Source organism: Anomaloglossus baeobatrachus, chromosome 6, assembly GCF_048569485.1.
Source record: "Anomaloglossus baeobatrachus isolate aAnoBae1 chromosome 6, aAnoBae1.hap1, whole genome shotgun sequence".
In the NCBI taxonomy this organism is placed as follows: domain Eukaryota; kingdom Metazoa; phylum Chordata; class Amphibia; order Anura; family Aromobatidae; genus Anomaloglossus; species Anomaloglossus baeobatrachus.
The window spans coordinates 237,457,241-237,478,910 of NC_134358.1; the positions used below are offsets into that span (position 1 = coordinate 237,457,241).

At 41.6% G+C, this 21,670-nt stretch overlaps 1 protein-coding gene across 2 annotated transcripts in view; it reads left to right on the top strand.

Annotated features, from left to right (window-relative positions):
• NEDD9 (neural precursor cell expressed, developmentally down-regulated 9) overlaps positions 1 to 21,670 on the top strand; it is a 177,181-nt gene that overhangs the window by 129,981 nt on the left and 25,530 nt on the right. The window contains exons 1-2 of one of the 2 annotated variants that reach the window (XM_075314756.1): positions 2,792 to 2,924; positions 19,049 to 19,465. In XM_075314756.1, coding sequence (XP_075170871.1) covers positions 2,913 to 2,924; positions 19,049 to 19,465 — 429 coding nt within the window. In that variant the 5' untranslated portion in view covers positions 2,792 to 2,912. Of the gene's footprint in view, positions 1 to 2,791; positions 2,925 to 19,048; positions 19,466 to 21,670 lie in introns of those variants that run through there. The other variant, XM_075314757.1, reaches the window with a different exon arrangement.

Genomic DNA, 21,670 nt, shown 5'->3' on the forward strand with positions numbered 1-21,670 from the left:
CTCACAATCTAAATGTAAAAAGTATGTCTTTGGAGAAGGGGAGAACCAATCATAGCGGCAGCCTATGTGGCCACCATGGGGCCCTTGGCACTGGACCCTTCTCCTCCTCCCATCATCACAATTTCAGCGGTATCTGCATGTATCCTCAGGAAGCAAATATTGTTTAAATAGAATGGTGGATCAACTACATCGCACTTGCTGTGCTGAAGCCTCAGTACTAACACTGCATAGACTGGAGCAACACATTAAGGGAAGAGGGTGAGGTGAGTCGTGTTTTTATTTTAATGTCAGTAATTGTGGGCGCCATCTTACTGAATAGGGGGCTGGTGGGGGCTAATCATACTGAGTGGGGAGCTGATGGGGGGCATCCTATTGAGAATAATGCTCCCCACAACGCTTTACTACGTGTATTGTTGATGGGGGCCATAATACTGAGTTGGGGGATGGTGGGGTAATTATACTGAATGAGGGGCTGGTGGGGGCCATAATACTGTGTGAGGGACTACGAGGGACTATGAAAACCCCTGCACTTAGCTGAGGACTATGAAAATCCCCATATTGAGTTGGGAACTTTGAGAGCGCGATATTGATTTAAGAACTGCGGGGACCCTCATAGTGGAAGGAGAGACTGTGAGGTCCTTATACTGAGTAAGGTGTTATGGGGGCTGTAATACTAAGTAGGGGATTGTGGCGGCTCTCATACTGAGTATGGGACTGTAGTGGCCTTCATACTGAGTTGGAGGCTGTGGGGGTATAACATTGACAGGCTATCAGAGTGTCTGCACCAAAATATGGAATAACAATCTTCAAAGGACAGTGATTTAGCTGAGTTATTACTAGGGGTGATCGAATACCTCAAATATTCGGCTTCGCAACTATCCGACGAATAGGTCGCCACTATGCGAATATTCAATGCGCAATGTAAGTCTATGGAAAGCCAGAATAGTTCCGAATAGTTGTTATTCGAGTTTCCCATAGACTTACATTGCACATCGAATATTCACGAACAGTCGAATAGCGGTGACCTATTCGGCAAATATTCATAAAGCCGAATATTTGAGGTATTCGATCATCCCTAGTTATTACCTTTATTTGATGAGGTTTCTGTGCAAAATTGAAGCATCTTTTTTTAGTAACGTTTTCTGCACTAAAAAACACAATTACATTTTATTACGTTTTATCAGGTTCTATATAGAAAAGGAAATGCACCACAAAATGCACAGTTCAGCAGCATCTTTAGGCCTTGTGTGCATGCTGCGTTTTTTGCCGTATTTTTGTGCGTTTTCTAGGTGCAATTTTGGTCTCAAAACTGCATGCATTTCCTTCCCCAGCAAAGCCTATGAGATTTCAGTTTTTCTGTTCGTACTTTGCAGCTTTTGTTTTGCTGCGTCTTTGTGGTGACCACAAAGATGCAGCATGTCAATTTTTTTCTGCGTTTTTGAGCCCTTCCAGTCAATAGAGTTGACTTACACACTGGGCAAAAACGCGGTAAAAAACGCAGTAAAACGCGGCAAGAAACGTATGCCAAGAGCGTTTTTTGGGACCAAAAACGGGCATCTTTGTGGTCACCACAAAGATGCAATGTGCGCACATAGCCTTAAGGCCGCTTTACACGCTGCGACATCGCTCAAGCGATCTCGTTGGGGTCATGGAATTTGTGACGCACATCTGGTCGCTTTAGTGATGCCGTTGCGTGTGTCACCTATGAGCGATTTTGCATCGTCGCAAAAACGTGCAAAATCGCTCATCGGCGACATGGGGGTCCATTCTCAAATATCGTTGCTGCTGCAGTAACGATGTAGTTCCTGCGGCAGCACACATCGCTCTGTGTGACACCGCAGGAATGAGGAACCTCTCCTTATCTGCATCCCGCCCACAATGCGGAAGGAAGGAGGTGGGTGGGATGTTCGTCCTGCTCATCTGCGCCCCTCCGCTTCTATTGGGCGGCGGTTCAGTGACGCTGCTGTGACGTTGCTGTGACCGGCGAATCGCCTCCTTTTTAAGGGGGGGCGATTCGTTCAGCGTCACAGCGACGGGGCAGGTAAGTAGTGTGACGGGTCCGTGCGATGTTGTGCGCCACGGGCAGCGATTTGCCTGTGTCGCACAACTGATGGGGGCGGGTACCCACGCTAGCGATATCGGTCACGATATCGCAGTGTGTAAAGCGGCCTTTAGATGCACCAGTGGGCAGGAGTTTTTCATGAAATCATATCCCCCTTTGATTGAGCAGAGACAGTATTTCTACATAAAAATACAGTATTTATGCCAAGTGGGAACATGGTCTGAAACATTTTTCTTTCCCAACATTTCGTATACTTGAGTGCATCTACATGGGCAATTTTATGAAGCCCTCAGCACATCGCATTCTTGTCCTTCATGTTAGGACACTTTGCTGGAACAGTTTGTCAGCTGCTGGACTTTGAAGTGCTAAGGAACAAAAACAAGAGCCTGAGGTAAAAAGAAGCAAGTATGGCTGCGGGGGGAATGGACAGACATTCCTTTGTCCCCCACTCAGCCTCAGCAAAGTATTTTTCTCTTTTACAGGGAGATCTCCCTCAGGTCACAGGAAGCCATTTTGTCAGCACATAAGAATGCGGGCTGCCGTGTGCTGAGCACAGTTGTGTTATATGGAGCTATGCCCTGATATAGAAATCTCCTCACAGCACCACAACGTGCGGGAAATAATGTGCACAGAGGGCGAGCGAAGCCCGCCGCCTGCAAGCCCCGCCTCCACCAATCAGGGCCGAGTATGCTAATGACGCGCGCACTCTGCATTGTGCGACCTAACAGAGCTCTCAGATAGCTGCGAGCGGCCGGTGCGAGCGCTCGTGTCTCCCCTCCTGCAGCCGCCGGACATTGCTGCGCTCTCCAATGTGGACCGCTTTACTGCAGACACCAGGAAAGCTGCAAACATGAAGTACAAGGTGAGCCTGCTGCGCGCTTCCCTATGTTCCCTACGTGTATAGGGCTCCGTATGGCGGACTGGAGACTGCTGGAATCTTCCCAGTGTGTGGCTTGCAGGCTGACTTTCTAATGACAGAGGTTAACCCCTGACTGTGCTGCTGCTCCAAGCTGCTGACACAACCCGCAGGAATTCTGGCAAGTCCTCTGCACTAATTAGACAGCATGCCTGCTGATCCCTGATGTCATCCTGCCTTAGGATGGAAACTTCTGTACTTCTTAGTATTATTATTAGTAAGAATAGGCTGAGGTAATATTTTATTTGCTTAGTACCCCATCATCTTTTTCAGGTTGCATGAAAATAAAGTGTACCGAAGGCCGGACTGGCCCACCGGAGAGATGGAGAATCCTCTGGTGGGCCCCTTACAGTAGTATGTCACCTACCCCCCCCCCCCCCTAAATATGATCAGTAGTACACTTGTTTCACTATGTACAGACAAAGTAACTCCTTAATTTTACAAGTTACCCATTATCTTATATAGAAGCAGAGGTACATTTGTGAATGTAATATTTGCATGTAGTTCATCAGTGGCCACCAGAGTCGGTGTTCCTAGTGGGTCAATGCCGCCTCACTCTGACACTGCCTGTACTTGTCACAAGTGCAGAGTGTAGTCTGAACTTTAGGCTGCGCTCAGACATATATTATCCAGATGTGTGCTGTCTGGGGTAAAGTCCTACATCGCGTAGACCTATGTTATTCAATAAAGCTGTGGGGGAAAATTTCCATCGTGCATCAGTCTCCTCCTTTTTTTTTTTTTTTTTTCTCTCAGATGAGACTTGGCCAATTAGGTACTCTGTACTTATAATGAGCCGTCGGTGGGGCGCGACACGTCTACCGAGTATAATGAAAGTCAATGGGGGACTCGCGTATTTTTCTGGAAGATTGCATGGAAAAATGCATGTTTCCCATTGACTTCCATTATACTCAGTACACGAGTCGAGCCCATCCGAACGTCTGACTGCTCTTTAAGCCACGAGCATGGTAGTGCTCGCTCATCACTAACTGCAGTGTAAGGCTATGTGCCCTTGGGAGTTTGTACCTGTGGATATATCCGCAGGTACATCTGCAGATTTCCCGTAGCTGCTCTTTATAACTGCGGTAAACCTGCGGACATTCATGCGGCTTACCTGAGGAAGTCCTGGCTCTATCTCCATAGTGGTGGGACGGGAATTCCGCAGGTATTTCCGCATAAAAAATTGACATGCCATTCCGTGCGGCGGGACATCCGCAGCATGTTCCGCAGCCGCACATTCCGCAGCATGGACACACGCTCCCAATATCCCATAGGATAACATGGGGGAGTATCTCTACTTGCTAAAACCTGTGGATTTATCTAGAAAATCCAGCTAAATCCGCAGGCTTTCCACGGCAAAATCTGCAGGTACAAAGTCCCGTGGGCACATAGCCTAACTGGGGGAGAAAAAATGCAATTCGGACGATCCATATAAGATCCTAACTTTTTATTTAAAAACAAAACGGAAGTGGCATTTTGTCTTAAACAATTTTTTTTACTTTAACTGAAAATGTATAAACAATTGTCATGTGAATGTAAAAAAACCCCAGACATATGGATGGTTTTAATGATTTTGCTTATTTATATAGTACCAACATATTCCGCAGCATCCATTTGGGGTGCCCCCCCGATTCTGGTTAAAGATTTCAATTTGTTGTGATGACAGACTATTGTGCATCTTCTGTACAAGTTTATGAAACCTTTCCCTAAGGTGGCTACAAAGCATTGGAGCGCTGTTTACCTGCAGATTATCATTGCAGGTAAATGGCATTTTCTGATTGGGCAGGTTCCGCTTTTAAATCCTCAGTCAGGTCTACATGGCCACAATATGACATGAAGCCTCAGATGGGTTGCGTGATCGAGAAGCTCCTGCGGCTTGCCTGTGACTTCTTGTCACGTGAACATTTCATTGTTGCTATTTGGGTTCAGACCGGTCCTCTGGCAAGTCACAATCACGTTGTCACCCATAAGTCGTTTTCTACCAAAAATCTATCTGATTTTTTTTTTTTTTTTTTTGGCGACAGTCACCTCACCTTATGTTGCAATCTGCAACACAGTGACAATTGTCACAAGGCAACGTTATGATATCCTTGTTGCATGATTAAAGTCACATTGTATCCCTGAGCTAAATGAGCATACACAGAATTCATTCTTGATCATTTATTCATTAGTTTGTGAAATAATTAAGTTATGTTATGGTCACTATCCTGTTTAAAGGGACCTGTTGCCGTTTGTACCAGTAAACGTTTATATAGTGCCAATAATTCCACAATACATTGTAGACATAATCATCACTGTCCCATTTGATGGACAGTACTTCGATATAACAATGTTTTACTAACTGTTACAATAAAGATGAAAATTGTATCAATTGTGCTCGATCCTTTTCTATAATACCATAGTTTTCTTTATCCCTGGCAGTGATACTTCTCCAGAAGAAAATACTCTGTGAGCTGCTTGTTCCTACAGCGCATAGAAACTCCTGCAGATGTTGTCCTAGGACCCCAGCACTTAAAGGGAATCTGTCAGGTCCAATACGAGCCCAGAACCACAAATAGTTCTGGGTGTATATTACTAATCCCTGGCTAATAGTCCCTGCATACACTAGCATAGATAAAGAGATCTTTAGAAAATGTATTTCTAAAGATCTTTTACCGTTTGCTAATGAGCGAGGGCACTAGTCCCCTGGGCGTTAGTTCCCCTGCCAGTCGCCCCCATTAGAGTTTGGGTCATGCGCACTACTTCAGTTTGAAGCCAGGACACGTACACCCGTCTTTATTGTGCGCATGACCGAAACTGCGGGATCATGCGCACTGAGCCAAAATCCCCCTTCGGACACGATGGCAGCGGAAAGGTGAGTGAGATCATCCTGTGACACTGCACATTCATTAGCATGTTGGGACTCCCACAGGAACGTACTAACATGCTAATGGGGGCGACTGGCAAGGGAACTAAGGCCCAAGGGACTAGTGCCCTTGCTCATTAGTCGAGCTAACTACCTGAATGGCATATGACAGTTGGATTTCACAATGCTTCAAATAATGTGATGTTTTTTAAGACTTAAACTGATTGAGGCATGACCTTTTTGTCATCCATATTTTTTTTTTTTTTGTCTATGGTTTTTAAACTTTGTTACATCTTATACTGTAACTGGAATTGTGCACTACTCACAAAAAAATTAGGGATTTTTGGCTTTATCATATAAGTAGAGCATTTAAGTACAAACATTCAATGGTGATTTTCCTCATTTCAAACAATTTATTGAAACAAAAGCCAGCAATAGTGTTGGTTATACCCCTCCAAAAAATGTCAATGTTTCAATAACCTGTTATGTGATCTTGAGCATCAGTTACAACTTGACAACAATGATGTCTCATGCTGTTCAGAAGTGGCGTTATTGTCTGCTGAGGCATGGCACCCACCTTTCTTGAAGGGTGGCCCTCATGTCATTGAAATTCTAGGAAACAGAGTTACGAGCCTCTACACGGCGACTCGGATGATCTCATGGTTTTCTATGGCATTCAGGTCCGGAGAAAGTGCGGAGCAGTCCATTTGAGGTATCCTGGTCTCCTGCAGTCATTCTTCAATGACGCCACCTCGATTAGCTGTAGCATTATTGTCCATGAAGATGAAATTGGGCTTGTGGTGGTCTTGCAGAGGCGCAATGACTGCATTAATGAGGTTATTAAAGTAGTACGGGCTTGTCATTTGTACCATTCAGAAAGTGTAGGGTAGTTCTGTATTGACTGGACACATCTGCCCACACTTTAACACCACCACCAAAGGCTTGTCTGGTGACAAGGGTGGCTCATGCATAACTCTCTCCTTGATGTTTCAAACATCATTGGCAGCCTTCATTTCTGCTCAGCGTGAATTGACTTTCACTATTGAACAGCACTGAGACACACTGGTCCCTCGTTCGGCATAGATGACAACTGTGCCTGGGGGTATGGTCAGGTACCATTTCAAGTCATCTAGCACGCAGACCACGTTGATGTATACTGTTTTGAATTGTCTGACTTGACACTTGGGTGTCTCACCTCCCTTAAATATGCCTGGAGTGGTGGCCATCAGTAAGGGCCAAAGGACGTCTAGTTCTATGCTTTTTTATGGCTTTTCTGGTCTCCCTGTATCTCTGTTGCAACCTGATGATGACACTCTGTGACAGTCCAAACTCAGTGGCCACTTTTTTCTGAGTGTCTTGACTGAAACTCTTCAAATGATGAGGTACTGTTCATCAATTGTTAGGTGTCGTCTTGGTCTCCTGATGTCAAAATGTGAACAGCATTACAAAGTCTAGTTGAACCTCGAAACTTATTGGTTGATCCACAAATCAAACACTTGTGAATTTTGCCATTAAGCTGCTTGTTAGAGAACAGCAAGTTGTTCAAAATGTACTGAAACATTGAGCAGTTGGACATGTGCATCCAAAAGTTGAGAAGGTCACATCAAGATCACCTGAAAAGGCTAGTGCTTTTTAGGTTCATGACCTATGATTAAGAGCGCAGTAATGTTCAAAACGCGTAAGCACTACATACTATTCCTTATTCGGCTTTTTAATGGTTTTGTTTTTTTTTTTTGTTTTAATAAACGTAAAGATTTTTATTCAAGGCTGGATGTCATCCTCTTTTTGTTGTCTCTACATTATGCTGCTCTCAGATGGGTAGCAAAAACTTGGTGACTGATTCCGTTTAAGGGGGCATTTACAAATCTTCAGGCTGCAGCAATGAGCCTGGTACTCCTATTAATCTAGCCGCAGGACTTAGTATTTTGTATCCATAGCATGGAGTTTGCCTCACATCAATTATGAACTATCACTAGAATTTCACGTCGTATTGTCACTGCTAGCTGGATGCCAAATTATTCTTTTGGTCAGTTTTTGTTTCTTTCTAAACCATAGGCATATATATACACACCTGGTCTTGTCCCTTTACTAAGATTTATAAGTGTGTTTTGTAGACTTTTTGTATGAAGGTACAGGAATGTATCACACATCCATGAGTGACTAGCTGGGTTAATATTAACATTTGAGGATGTAATTGGACAAAAGCATGCTGATTCTACCCCCCCCCCCCCCCTCCTAAAAGTCACCTTTTATGTGAAAATATGTCTTGAGATTTTGTCTGTAGCTTAATTTGTCCATACTTGGTGTACATAATTCTCAGGTTCTGGGAGTTGGCAATTGTGATTTTTTTTTTTTTTTTTTTTAATTCCCTTCCCTTATCGCTCTGTCCAGCATGGACTTGTGAATGGCTCATTAGACTATAATAGGTATGAGCTGTTCCTGTGAAAATGTCCGTGACTTGCAGATGTCTGAATGCCTTCGTAGCCCATCTCACGGAATTGATTACCTAGGGCATGTGCAGCAGTGACGGCACTCGGCTGTCTTCCTTCCCAATGTATCAAGGCTATTAGATTTACTGAAATAGCCACTCACTCAGGTAGTCTCAAAGAGTGATCTACACTGTCCTAGCTGCAGGCATGTCGTATGACTAGGTTGGAGACCTCTTCACATCCTGCATTATATTAGCCCGGGTTTTCAAGCCTCTAATTGTCATGTTAAGTGGCCATTATTTATGAATAACCGCAAATGAGCATTGCCTCATGTCAGGCCAGTTATCTTCAAACAAGTTTGTCCCTTCTAACTGCAGTTACTTGCAAACTTTATTACAAAGTACCCAAGTCTGTAGCAACATGGATTCTTTTTACTAGAGAGATTCACAGGAATAGTAATAGAGGATCAGTAATTACCTAGGCAACACAAGACTCAATGTATTTTGTTATGTACAGAGAAGAGAACAGCATGTGCTTTGTAGGCTGGGAGTTGCTTACCCCTCGCATTCCTGATTCCTGTGGTTGCTAAATGTCTGGTAACTTTGCAAATAAAGCTGTGAATAAACTCTAAAGAACATCCTTTAGACAAACTAACTTCTAATGAAAAGCATGACATGGCTTTCCATTTCTGGCACGCCTAATACCAAAATAGATGTTTAATCCCCATGTCTTCTAGAGCTGATGTTATGGGAAATATGACTTCAATCTTTCTGAGAAAAAGCCCTTTCAGTGTCTGGGTTTTTAAAACTCCTAGTTCTGTACTGGATGTGTGTAAGTATAGGCAATTATATCCCAAATCAACGAGGTGTTTTGCCAGAATTCTTTTGCAAAACACCTTGAAATGTCAGGTTTTTTTTTTTTTCTTTGTCTTCACAACTAGTGATGGGCGAACCCAAACTGTAAACAAACTGCGAACACAGTGTTTATGCACACGGTCCCAAACACGAGTTTTCCTGGGAAATTCGTGTTTACAGTTCGGGTCCAGGGGCTGTAAAAAAAAAAAAAAGCACATTATTAAAAAAACCTTATGATTACACTTACCGGAGGTATTCACTGCACTGCTCATCACTTGGCAGTCTTTGGCCTTTTTTGGCCATGTTCGCGGTGACGTCAGGATTCACGCGAGTCCATGGCTTAGCCATGAACTCAATTGATCTTTGATTGTCAGTGTCAGCCTGCTTCTCGCTCTGTACAGACAAGCCTCTGCGAGAAGCAGGTTGAGGGTACAGTTCCACTTGCGTAGGCTATGTGCGCACGTTGCGTAAAAACATGCAGTTACGCTGCGCTTTGTAGCGCAGCGTAACTGCATGCGTCCTGCGGCCCCTGCACAGTCTATGGAGATTGTGCAGGGGCCGTGCGCACGTGGCGTCTAAGAGCGCAGCGCTTCGGCTACTGCCGAAGCGCTGCGCAAAAAGAAGTGACATGTCACTTCTTTCCTGCGCTTTGCCGGCAGCTCCTGCTCTGTCTATGGGAGGAGCTGCAGGCAGAGCGCATGGAATCGGCGCTCACTCCGGACATTTCTGCAGCGATCTAAAGCGCACATGTGCTCTTCAGATCGCTGCAGAAATTTCTGCAGGGCTTGTACGCAACGTGCGCACATAGCCTATGACTCCTGCAAGTCTCACATCGATATCACCCAGCACGGCCTGACGCTCTCTGGACACAAGCGTGCAGCTGCATAGAAATATATGCAGCCGACTGGCTCCTGTCAGAGTGTGCAGCCATGCTGGGTGATGCAATGCAAGATTCTGAATGTATGGGCAGATTCAAGGTTACTCCAACTAGGGCTGTGGAGTCGGTAAGGCAAACCTTCGACTCAGACTCCTCAATTTCCCTTGCTCAGACTCCACGACTCAGACTCCCACATTATATTGCTTATATTTTAGTGAAAAATGTATTGTAATACAATGTGAACATCGGACATTTTAATCATTTTTATGATGCAATAATCAAGATATTTAGATAGAACATAAAATATATTTATTGGAATACAACTTTAAAACACAAAAATCTGTAATAAATTGTAATATGTAATACACTGTTTAATATACAGTAGATTACATATAAAGCTTGTGTGTGTATGTATGTATGTGTGTGTGTATGTGTGTATGTGTATATATATATATATATATATATATATATATATATATATATATATATATATATATATATATATATATATATATATACATATAAAGCGTGTGTGTATATATATATATATATATATATATATATAACACACACACACACACACACACACACACACACACACACACACACACATACATACACAAGCTTTATATGTAATCTACTGTATATTAAACAGTGTATTACATATTACAATTTATTACAGATTTTTGTGTTTTAAAGTTGTATTCCAATAAATATATTTTATGTTCTATCTAAATATCTTGATTATTGCATCATAAAAATGATTAAAATGTCCGATGTTCACATTGTACTACAATACATTTGTCACTTAAATATAAGCATTATACTAAATGTTATTATTTAGTATGTTTTTGTTGAAAACTGTTTTTTTGCCACTTACATAGTGTATTACATAGTTTATTATATAGTGATAGTGTGTTATATATATATATATATATATATATATATATATATATATATATATATAACACACTAACACACTATCACTATATAATAAACTATGTAATACACTATGTAAGTGGCAAAAAAAGTTTTTATCAAAAACATAGTAAATAACATTTGTGCAGTCTATGAATTTGTTGTAAGAAATAGAATTGCCTCCATCAGATCCTCCTTCGTAGATGACCTCAAATCTGACCTAATAATTTTAAGGCTAGAGAATAACCTCTTTACAGTAACTTGGATTGGAGGCAAAGCCGTAACCACATGGGCAACATCTCTAACAATTTCCAGGTATGAAGGAATTGCCTCATACACAGTCAGTTTTGATGAATGGTTGAATTTTTCTATTTCTTTGAGAGCCAGTGAAAAATTTTACTGAAATCTGGTCAATCTGCTGCTATAGGAGACGGAGTGAAATCTATTTCATTGCAGCAACGCTTTGCCTGCTCCATGTCATCGAAATACTTGTCAAAGTTAAACTACTCATCTGATGAGGATGAAGATATGGCAGCAGTAGCACTGTAAGGACCCAAGTCCTCTTCCGTCTGGCAGTCCTGTAGCCGCTCATCCTAACTGCTACCTCAGAGCTTCTTTTCCTTTTAGTAAGCTGTTGATCATCAAGCAGTATACGATGACTTGGGTCCACATTAACAGCTGCCAGAAGAATTTTATTTTCCAATAGCTGTGTCTTTGTTTCATTGAAGCAGAAATGCCATCTGGGATTAAACCTCCTCTTTGGGACAGGTAAAATAGCAAGTTGTTTCACTCCCTTATGAAAATGCCAGGAGTTAAATCCTCAGCTTGTAATTTTTTTAGTCACGGTAAATGGGTGATTTAAGCAATTCCTTCAATTCAGCCACCTGTGTCCATTGACCTTCATTTAAGGTTACTTGAGGGTTCACCATATCTATAAGAAATCATTTTAGTTCAAGCAATCGCTCAGTTATTAAATAAGTGCTGCCTCACTAAGTGGCTTGATCAACAATTGCCCCTTTCCCAGCACGTCTCTTCAAGATGGAATCAATTTTAGGGGTTCTGGCGGCAATAACCAATTTCCTCACTTTTCCAATCAGATTTCCAGCATTTCCCCCCAGTTTCACACATCCGGCTTTTCGCCGGTTTGGCGGATGTGACGCATACCAGTACAGTACAATGCAGTACAGTGGCAGCGCCGCAACTTCCGGGTCACATGACAGCATGTGACCGTCGTTTGTCCCGCTGCCACTGTACTGTATATACTGTAGTGCGCTGCATCCGCCAAACCGGCGAAAAGCCGGATGTGTGAAATCTGGGTCCTTCTTGCAGACTCTTATTGCCAGCTGCAGCGTGTGAACAACACAGCGCATGTGATGAATATGAAAGTCTTTTGAAGCATCTTCAGCAAGAACCCCATCTCCCTGGCTTTACCTTGGCTGGAAATCAAAATACAAGGAAGCCCATTAATTATTAAAAAAAAAAAAACTGAATGGGCTGCCACTGTATTTTGATTGCCAGTCAAGTAAAACCAAGCAGCTGGGATTCTCAGCGTGGTAAGGCACAAGCCTCCTCAGCCCACCACGCTAAAAGCCACAGCCACCCCTGGAAATAGCACACTGTTTCATAGCGCCATTTTCAGATTCTTTACCCGGCTCGTCCAGCGGCCCTGATGGCGGTGGCACGCTGGGTAAAAAAGGGTTAATACCAGCTTTGTATTCTCAGCTAGTACTAATTCCGAAATTCAGTGTCACACCAAATTAGGCATGGCCACCATGAATTTTTATAGTAAACAGTAAAAAAAAAACACTTAGAATTTTTTTTATTAGAAATAGAAAAAAACATTTAGAGACATCTTTATTATATAAAATAAAGAAAAAAACCTTAGTCCGAAGTAATCCACAGGGAGAGCAATGTCAGCTCTGCTTCATCGCTCTGTACAGACAAGCATCTCTACAGAGCAAGAAGCAGGCTGACAGTGAGTGTCATAGTTCAATCGAGTCCATGACTAAACCATGGACTCTTAACGTCAGTGCGAACATGGCTGAAGACTGCTGAGTGACGAGCAGTGCAGTGAATATCACCGGAAGTTAATGATCGGACCCGGAAGCAGAAGCGGCCAGGAGACACTGTCTGCAGGACGCATTGCAGGACGCATACTGTAAGTATAATGACAATGTTTATTATTATTATTATTATTATCCATATTAATTCCCCCCCCCCCCCCCCACTTGCCACATCCCATAACTGTAAGGTCGAAGCTCTGGGTTAAAACGCCCCAAACCGGGGGGGGGGGGGGGTTCTCCCATCACTATTCACAACTAGTATAGAACGTTTGGTGTTTATTTAAATCAGTCATGGATAGATCTGCCAATGTGGGCATGGTGAATCCTACCCACCAAATTCATTATAATGATCACCAGGAGTTGAGTGAGCAAAGTGATGTCCACTGTAGTCGTGTCTTCACTGCTGCTGCCTATGCAGAAGGGAGTCGGTACTGGACCTGGGGAGGATGAGTGTGCCACTTTAATCATTGGTAAAGTTTTTACTTTCCTACAATATTTATTATGCCATTTCCAGAGGAAAAAAAATCTGGACAATAGTTACAAATTCTATTCAAATGGATATTTTCACCTGGGAGGTACAAATATCTTTAGTAAGTATACCCCTTAGTTCTCCTACATATTCATTGGCATATACAAAAACAGTGACTTTTTTTTTTTTTTTTTTTTGTGCTAATATTAGGGCTCAGATTCATGAAGGTCCTTTTACCAGGATTCTGGTCTAAAACACCTTCAAGTGTCAGTGTTGGCATATACTGTATGTGTCAGCTTCTCCAAAGTGGGGAGAGCTGGGAATGAAGTGTGGCCAAGTCCACCCTGCAAAATCAAAAAGTTACACCACATTACTCAAGATTCAACAAATCTAAAATGCACCTACTTGAGTGGCAAGGCACATCTTACTCCTGGAGTCCCTCAAGACTGGCATGGAAAATGCCAGGCCAAATGGATCTGGCCCATAGAACCAGTCAGTTTGTTTTACGAGAGTAAGTAATTGATCTTGTTCATGTACGTCAGTAATCAAACAGTTTCTAGGAAAGTGAGTTTTATTCATTGCAACTTTAGATGTGGATCCATGACTTTCAAAGATGTAATGGAGGCGGAGGCCACTCTTATTGGGAATTTAGAAGGGCTGCAATAAAAGCCTGGAAGCCACCCCCAAAAACGCTGTAAGGTTTAGTTCTAAATACATGAAGGCTATATTATCTTATGCCGATAATAACCTAGATTACCTTTAGTTCTGGGCAGAGAAATATAGACAACTGTGAAGGGTGGGACATCTTGTGGTACTAACCACTGTTTAGGCATGTAGAAGGAAGACAGGAGGTGTAATCCCACCGCGGTTGTCTGACTGATGTTGGCTCGAATGAAGCAGGTGTGGGTTCTTTTTCATCTTATTAATGGCCACTTGCCTTATTAATTAACTCAGTGTTCCCACTTCAGTTCTAGTAGCCTTTGGCATCATCACCTTTTTACTTTAAGTACATAATAACACACCTTCGCAGTGCCTGGAGTAATAAACCTACGATTTCACACACGCCAATCAGTAGATGTTTGTGTTTTTACTTGGTGTGGCTCCTTTTAGTCACAATGAGATCATTTCACAATGTCATAATGCTAGCTTTCTTGCTTTTTTTAAGGCCTCCACTGTCATATATTTAAACAGCTTTTATTAAGTGATCTTATACATTTATTTTTATTAACCTGTCAAATCCTGTCAGCGATGTTGGCTAAATCATCTTTCTGCTTACGCCCTTAAGGTAAAGTAGTTCGTGTTTTGCGGGGTTTTTTTTTTTTTTGTTTTGTTTGTTTTTTTCTGTTGCATATGACACATCGCTTGGTAGATGGCTGTTGAACATTCTCGCCCATAGACAAGAGCCGCTGCCAGGCTCCAACCCCCTCATCTTTTTTTTAGTGTTGCCCCAATATTACCATATTCAGACTGTTCAGTTTGTGTATTAGAACTTTTAAAGAAACATTTGCTCTGGCATTTGAAATTCAACTTTTAAATCATGGTTTCACGTTAATCTGACATATGAAGGTGCATTTCTAATCAGAAATAAAATAAATAAATATTTTGGTTACAAACCATTTTCTGCTACATTCTAGCCTCTATATAGGGCTGCTGAAATTGCTGATTTCGACCACAACAGATGATTGTCATTTTGTTTTAATAAGAAACTATATTTATCTACTGATCAACGATTGGTATTCAAAATACCCACTGGCATGTTAGATTGTTTTAGCCGATAATGAGCACTAGCTGCATTGTGGGCTAAATAAAAATAAACGGCCGATGGGCTGGCTGATAATACTTGTGTATGACTGCCATTAGGGGCACTAATTCGGCTCAGGTTATGAATAAAGGTGAATGATAGCTGATTTTTTTTTTTTTTTTACTGAATTGACGGCTCACAGATCTTGAGTCTCCTCTGTTCAGCTATTTTTGCTCCGTTTCTTCTCTGATCAGTCATCCTTGGGGTCAGAATGAGTGACCTACATTGAATTGGGTGTCACTTCATTGTGTGTATGAAAACTATATTGACACAACCATAATTTACTCAGCTGACGTGGGACGTGACCATTTGCAGCTTTACTGGTTACAAAGAATTGTGTTTATGATACTTGCGATTCTTCTAGATTTAGATATAGGGCCTTCCTTTCTCATAAGTGAATTATTAACAAAGTTTTATTGTCGCACTTCTAAAATACCAAGTCCAAATCACTGGACGTTGAACTAGCTTAATGAACTGTACAAACATCCTTTACGTTAGTGTCTGAATAACCTTGTTCATTGAGTCATATGTTGAAATACTTGTTGAAAACACAAGTTTCCACATAAAATCAAAATATATTTCCTCATTTGGATTACTGCAATGCAAGAGGTGCTATATACATTAGACAGAGAAGGATATCGCTATCAGTAATATATACGGTACAGTGGAACCTTGGATTAGCATAATTGGTTTCGGGAGTGTGCTCTTAAACAAAGTTACTCTTCTTTCAAAGCAAATTTTCCCATAAGAAATAATTAAAACACAGACAATTCGTTCCACAACCCAAAAATATTTACTGTATTTATACAAACTTATTACAGTAATACAATATAATGTACTGTATTCATATAAAATTATCACAGTACAGTGATACAAGGTACAGTACAGTATAAAACCTATAAAGCAAATTAAACTGCACTTTAGCTTACAATAGAATTGTTGGTATGTGAGAGATACAATATAAGCAACGTGCTGCACTGGTTAGCAGAAAGCACAATACTGTATCCACAAATGCAAACTGATATGCTGTATAGTATATACTGTATACAGTAACTGTATACAGTACATATGTGCAGAAATTTGCCTCCAGAGCGGGTCAGAGTGTGGTGAAAGGACAGAACCGGAAGTCTGCACGGTGAGTATTTGCTCTTCTTGCAAAGCATTGCTCTTAAACCAAGTTACAATTTTTTAAATGCTTTGCTTGTCTTGCAAAACGCTCTCAAACCAAGTTACTCTTAAACCACGTTTCCACTGTATATCTCACAGCAGTATGCCCTTCAAGCTCTATTCAGTATTAAACAGTCAGACCTGATGAGACTGGTGTCCGAATAGCTGAGCGTTTTCAGTTCCGCTGTAGAATGAATACGCTTGGATTCAAATATTTAATTCTCCGACTCGGGCACCTGCAGCTTGTAATGAACAGTATGAGATCACTGCTGCAGAGAGGAGCTACACTGTCATGCAGGCTAGATACGGTAGTTGGAGAATACGTTAAAATTTCCTAAAAGATTATGCAACCATTCTGGGTCCTCCCATGTTTCATTCAATCATGGTGTCAATAATATTACCTAAAATAATAGCACAGCATACTGAACTGGTTCCTTCAGTAAAATTGGAGTCTCCTGATACGGGTTGTAACACAGATGTGTTCAAAGCCTTAGAAGTCTTGCAATTTAAGCTGGAGTCACACTTGCGTGAGGATCGCATTGCGATCGTTGCACCAGTCATACGCAACTGACTCCAGCCTTAATCTAACTAGTCTAGCTTACTGCTATAAGAACCTGTTTGTTGTATGTTCTCTCCTTATGGTAAAAACACCCTTGGAAAGTTGTTAAACGTTTTCCTGCTACCACTGCCAAAAAAAGTTATTGCATCTACTGGCAGTAATTGCAGTAATAATGAAATGAATGGACTTGATACATTTAAACATACCCATAATGCACTTTCTGACGTCAGTCATCTTGTTTATTGGTTGGCATTAGTCCCATGCTGTCATTTGATCAGGCTTGAATAGGTGCTGTATGTATCATTTTTAATATTGCGTTATTATAAGACACAAGACTAGGGAAAGATTACTTCCTTATGCTGCTCCTTTTTTTTTTTTTTTTTTTCTTTTTCTCTCATAATCTTGCTCTCAGAGAAGTTACTGAAAACCAGTACTTCAATATGTATTCTAGTGAAGGCTTTCGTAAATATGCTGTCCCCTCTACAATATGCGTGTGCTTTAAGTCTTGACGCTTAGATTTCCGGTAACCTATAATAGATTATCTATCTATCATCTCTCTCTCACACGCACGCGCGCGCGATATAATATAATATAATATATAATATAATTTTCTTTTATTCCAGGCTTATAAAACCTTAAAAGAACTTGCAAGTGAGTCAAGGGGGTTTAATATCCCCTTAAATAGTAGACTATAGCAATGACCTGACAACAATCTAATATTTACCTAATATTTATGGGGCCTTCCCAATTCTCAACCTATGGTGGTGGTATATCTTGCCATTGGGGTAGAAAAGGATCTGACCTGTCTGATTTTTGGATTTTCAAAAAGAGCTGCTTATGCATCCCAAACCAATTATTTCTCTATTATGCACATGTTCCCTTAAGTTGGCCATACATATTAAGTGTCTGTCAGTCGAAAATGCTTAGGTCAGTCATTTGGCCATCGGTAATCTCAGTGACTCTCCCATATACAGGCGCTCGTTTGGGAGGTGTTCTCTATGAAAAGCCAGCCGACTAACATGGCGGCTTACATCTGGGAGAAAAAAGTAATGAGCAGTCCAAAATTGGACAAGTCTATTCGACATTTCTTCCGACCATCAGTCAGGCGGCTCCCCGATATGAATTAGAATGTCAACCGAGCCGGTTATCGGCAGGTTCAGACAATGTTAGTCATTGTGTATTTAAGGCTTTGAGTTAGAAAAAGGAAAATTTTGTATAAAATACCTGCAAGTTGTGTAGCTGAGACATCTTCAGAGAAAAATATGTAATTTGTAGTAGTTTTAAGTAGTAAAGCCCCCGTCACATTTAACGACTTACCAGCGATCCCGAAAACTATGCGACCTGATAAGGATCGCTGGTGAGATGTCACACAGTCAGACCTTACCAACGACTCAGTAACGATACAGGTCGCAGTAGCGACCTGTGTAACATTCTCTGCTGTCATTGGGACCCTGTCACAGTGTCAAACATAGCGATGCGTCCTGCCCAGTAGGACATCGCCTTTGAAGAAAATGGTCCAGCACATTCAGCAACGACCAGCGGCTTCACAGCAGGGGCCAGGTCGTTGCTGGATGTCACACACAGCGACATCGCTAGGAAGATCGCTGTTGTGCCACAAAAACCATGACTCAGCAGCGATGTCGCTTAGTAAGACGTGGCCTTAACTTGCACGGTTTACTGCGTGAAATCAAAAATCACATAGATATTAAAGGATAGATGGTTCACTGAATCTATCCTTGAATATAGTACAGGCTTGTACGGATGTTGGTTCATGGTAACAATAGGCAAACAAACATGAATATTCACAATGACCGAGCACTCCGCCAGTCTGTGCATTGTAAATTAGTGATTAGATGTTCTATGATAACTGTCTGTGTGTCTGTTATGGAGGCTACATATTGCCCAAATTCATGAAAGTACCAATAGAAGGATGATCTAGATTCAGATTAATGGTCTACCGCCTTTGAATATTGATGGATTGTGTAAGAATCATGTATGTTTGCATTAGATATCTTACCATGTCTTTTAACAAAACATTTTTATCGCTAATATCTTTTACTATAATCAAATTATTTTTCTTGTGTTTTTTAGAATCTCATGGCAAGAGCTTTGTTTGATAATGTTCCAGAATGTGCAGAAGAGCTGTCCTTCCGGAAAGGGGATATCTTAACAGTGATTGAGCAGAACACTGGAGGTTTGGAAGGGTGGTGGCTCTGCTCATTACATGGACGCCAAGGTATTGCGCCAGGAAATAGACTGAAGCTTCTTATTGGCCCCATTCCTGACAGTTCTAAAAATGACATTCCAAAGCAAGAAGCATCACCTCAGTCCTGCTACCAACATCAGCTTTATCAAGTGCCGCAAAGTTCTTTTCAGGATTCTGTCTATCAGGTTCCTCCATCTCATCATAGTCCAGCCACGTTAAAGGCTTATAGGAGTCATGATTTAGAAGACCTAAAGCAAGTTCCACAGTTTGTGGAAAGTGTGGGTGGTTCTCCAGGCGCTAAGGTAAGCCCATTTATATTAATCTGTTCTTGAAACGGTAAAGCCATACAAAACTGCCGATTTGTGGCGACTGTAAATCCCGACTGAAAACGTTTTTTGGTTTGTTGGGTGAAATAGCAGTTACCCAAAGTTCTTGCTGAATGACTTTTTTTCTACGGTTTTTATACAAGAAAATGCCATGGCAGATGACATGACCAGTGATACCATAAATTCACCCTTGAATATTACCTGCTTAACCCAGCAGGAAGTACGCCGCCGCCTCGAAATCACTAAGGTTGACAAATCTCCGGGCCCGGATGGCATACACCCCAGAGTACTACAGGAATTGAGTTCTGTGATAGATAGACCATTATTTTTAATCTTCTCAGATTCCTTAATAACAGGGTCGGTACCGCAGGACTGGCGCATAGCAAATGTGGTGCCAATATTCAAAAAGGGGACAAAAACTGAGCCGGGAAATTATAGGCCGGTAAGTTTAACCTCTACGGTTGGTAAAATCCTTGAGGGTTTCTTGAGAGATGCTATACTGGAGTATCTCAAGAAAAATAACCTTATGACAGAGTATCAACATGGGTTTATGAGGGATCGATCCTGTCAAACTAATTTGATCAGCTTCTATGAAGAGGTAAGTTCAAGTCTGGACCAGGGAAATGCAGTGGATGTTGTGTATATGGACTTTTCAAAAGCTTTTGATACGGTGCCACACAAAAGGTTGGTACATAAAATGAGAATAATGGGGATAGGGGAAAATATGTGTAACTGGGTTAAAAACTGGCTCAGTGATAGGAAACAAAGGGTGGTTATTAATGGTACGTACTCGGACTGGGTCTCAGTTCATAGTGGGGTACCACAGGGGTCAGTATTGGGCCCGCTTCTTTTCAACATATTTATAAATGACCTTGTTGGGGGCATGCGGAGTAGAATTTCAATATTTGCAGATGATACTAAACTCTGCAGGGTAATCAATACAGAGGAGGATAATTTTATATTACAGGGAGATTTATGTAAATTGGAGGATTGGGCTGAGAAGTGGCAATTGAAGTTTAATGTAGATAAATGTAAGGTCATGCACTTGGGTAGAGGAAATACAATTTATAATTATGTACTTAATTGTAGAGCACTGGGTAAAACAGACACAGAAAAAGACTTGGGTGTATGGGTGGATGGTAAACTTCACTTTAGTGGACAGTGTCAGGCAGCTGCTGCCAGGGCTAATAAAATAATGGGATGTATTAAAAGAGGTATAAGTGTTCATGAAAAAAATATAGTTCTACCTCTGTACAAGTCACTAGTGCGACCGCACTTAGAATACTGTGTACAATTCTGGTCACCGATATATAAGAAGGATATAGCTGAACTGGAGAGGGTGCAGAGAAGAGCGACCAAGATTATTAGAGGAATGGGTGGGCTGCAATACCAAGACAGGTTATTAAACTTGGGGTTATTTAGTTTGGAAAAACGAAGGCTTAGGGGGGATCTAATCACAATGTATAAATATATGAGGGGACAGTACAGAGACCTTTCCAAAGATCTTTTTACACCTAGGCCTGCGACTGGAACACGGGGGCATCCGCTACGTCTTGAGGAAAGAAGGTTTAATCATAATCACAGACGAGGATTCTTTACTGTACGAGCAGTGAGACTATGGAACTCTCTGCCGCATGATGTTGTAATGAGTGATTCACTACTAACATTTAAGCAGAGCCTGGACGCCTTTCTTGAAAAATTTAATATTACCAGTTATGTATATTAGATTTTATGACAGGGTATTGATCCAGGGAACTAGTCTGATTGCCGGATGTGGAGTCAGGAAGGAAATTTTTCCCCATTGGAACTTGTTTGCCACATTGGGTTTTTTTTGCCTTCCTCTGGATCAACATGTTAGGCTACGGGTTGAACTAGATGGACTTAGAGTCTCCCTTCAACCTTAAAAACTATGATACTATGATACTATGAATATACAATCACAACTCCTAATAGCCACCGACCCAATTTTGGCTGCACCTTGCAGGTTTAAGGCCCAAACAGCAGTCCCTTAAAGTTATTTGGTTGTTTAATTACCGTATATACTGGCGTATAAGACGACTTTTTACCCCCTTAAAATAATGGCTACAGTGGGGGGTCGTCTTATACGCCGGATATACAGCCGGATATACGCCTGTGTCTCTCTCCGGCTCGCACTGTGTACTAGAAGTCTCTCCCTCCTCA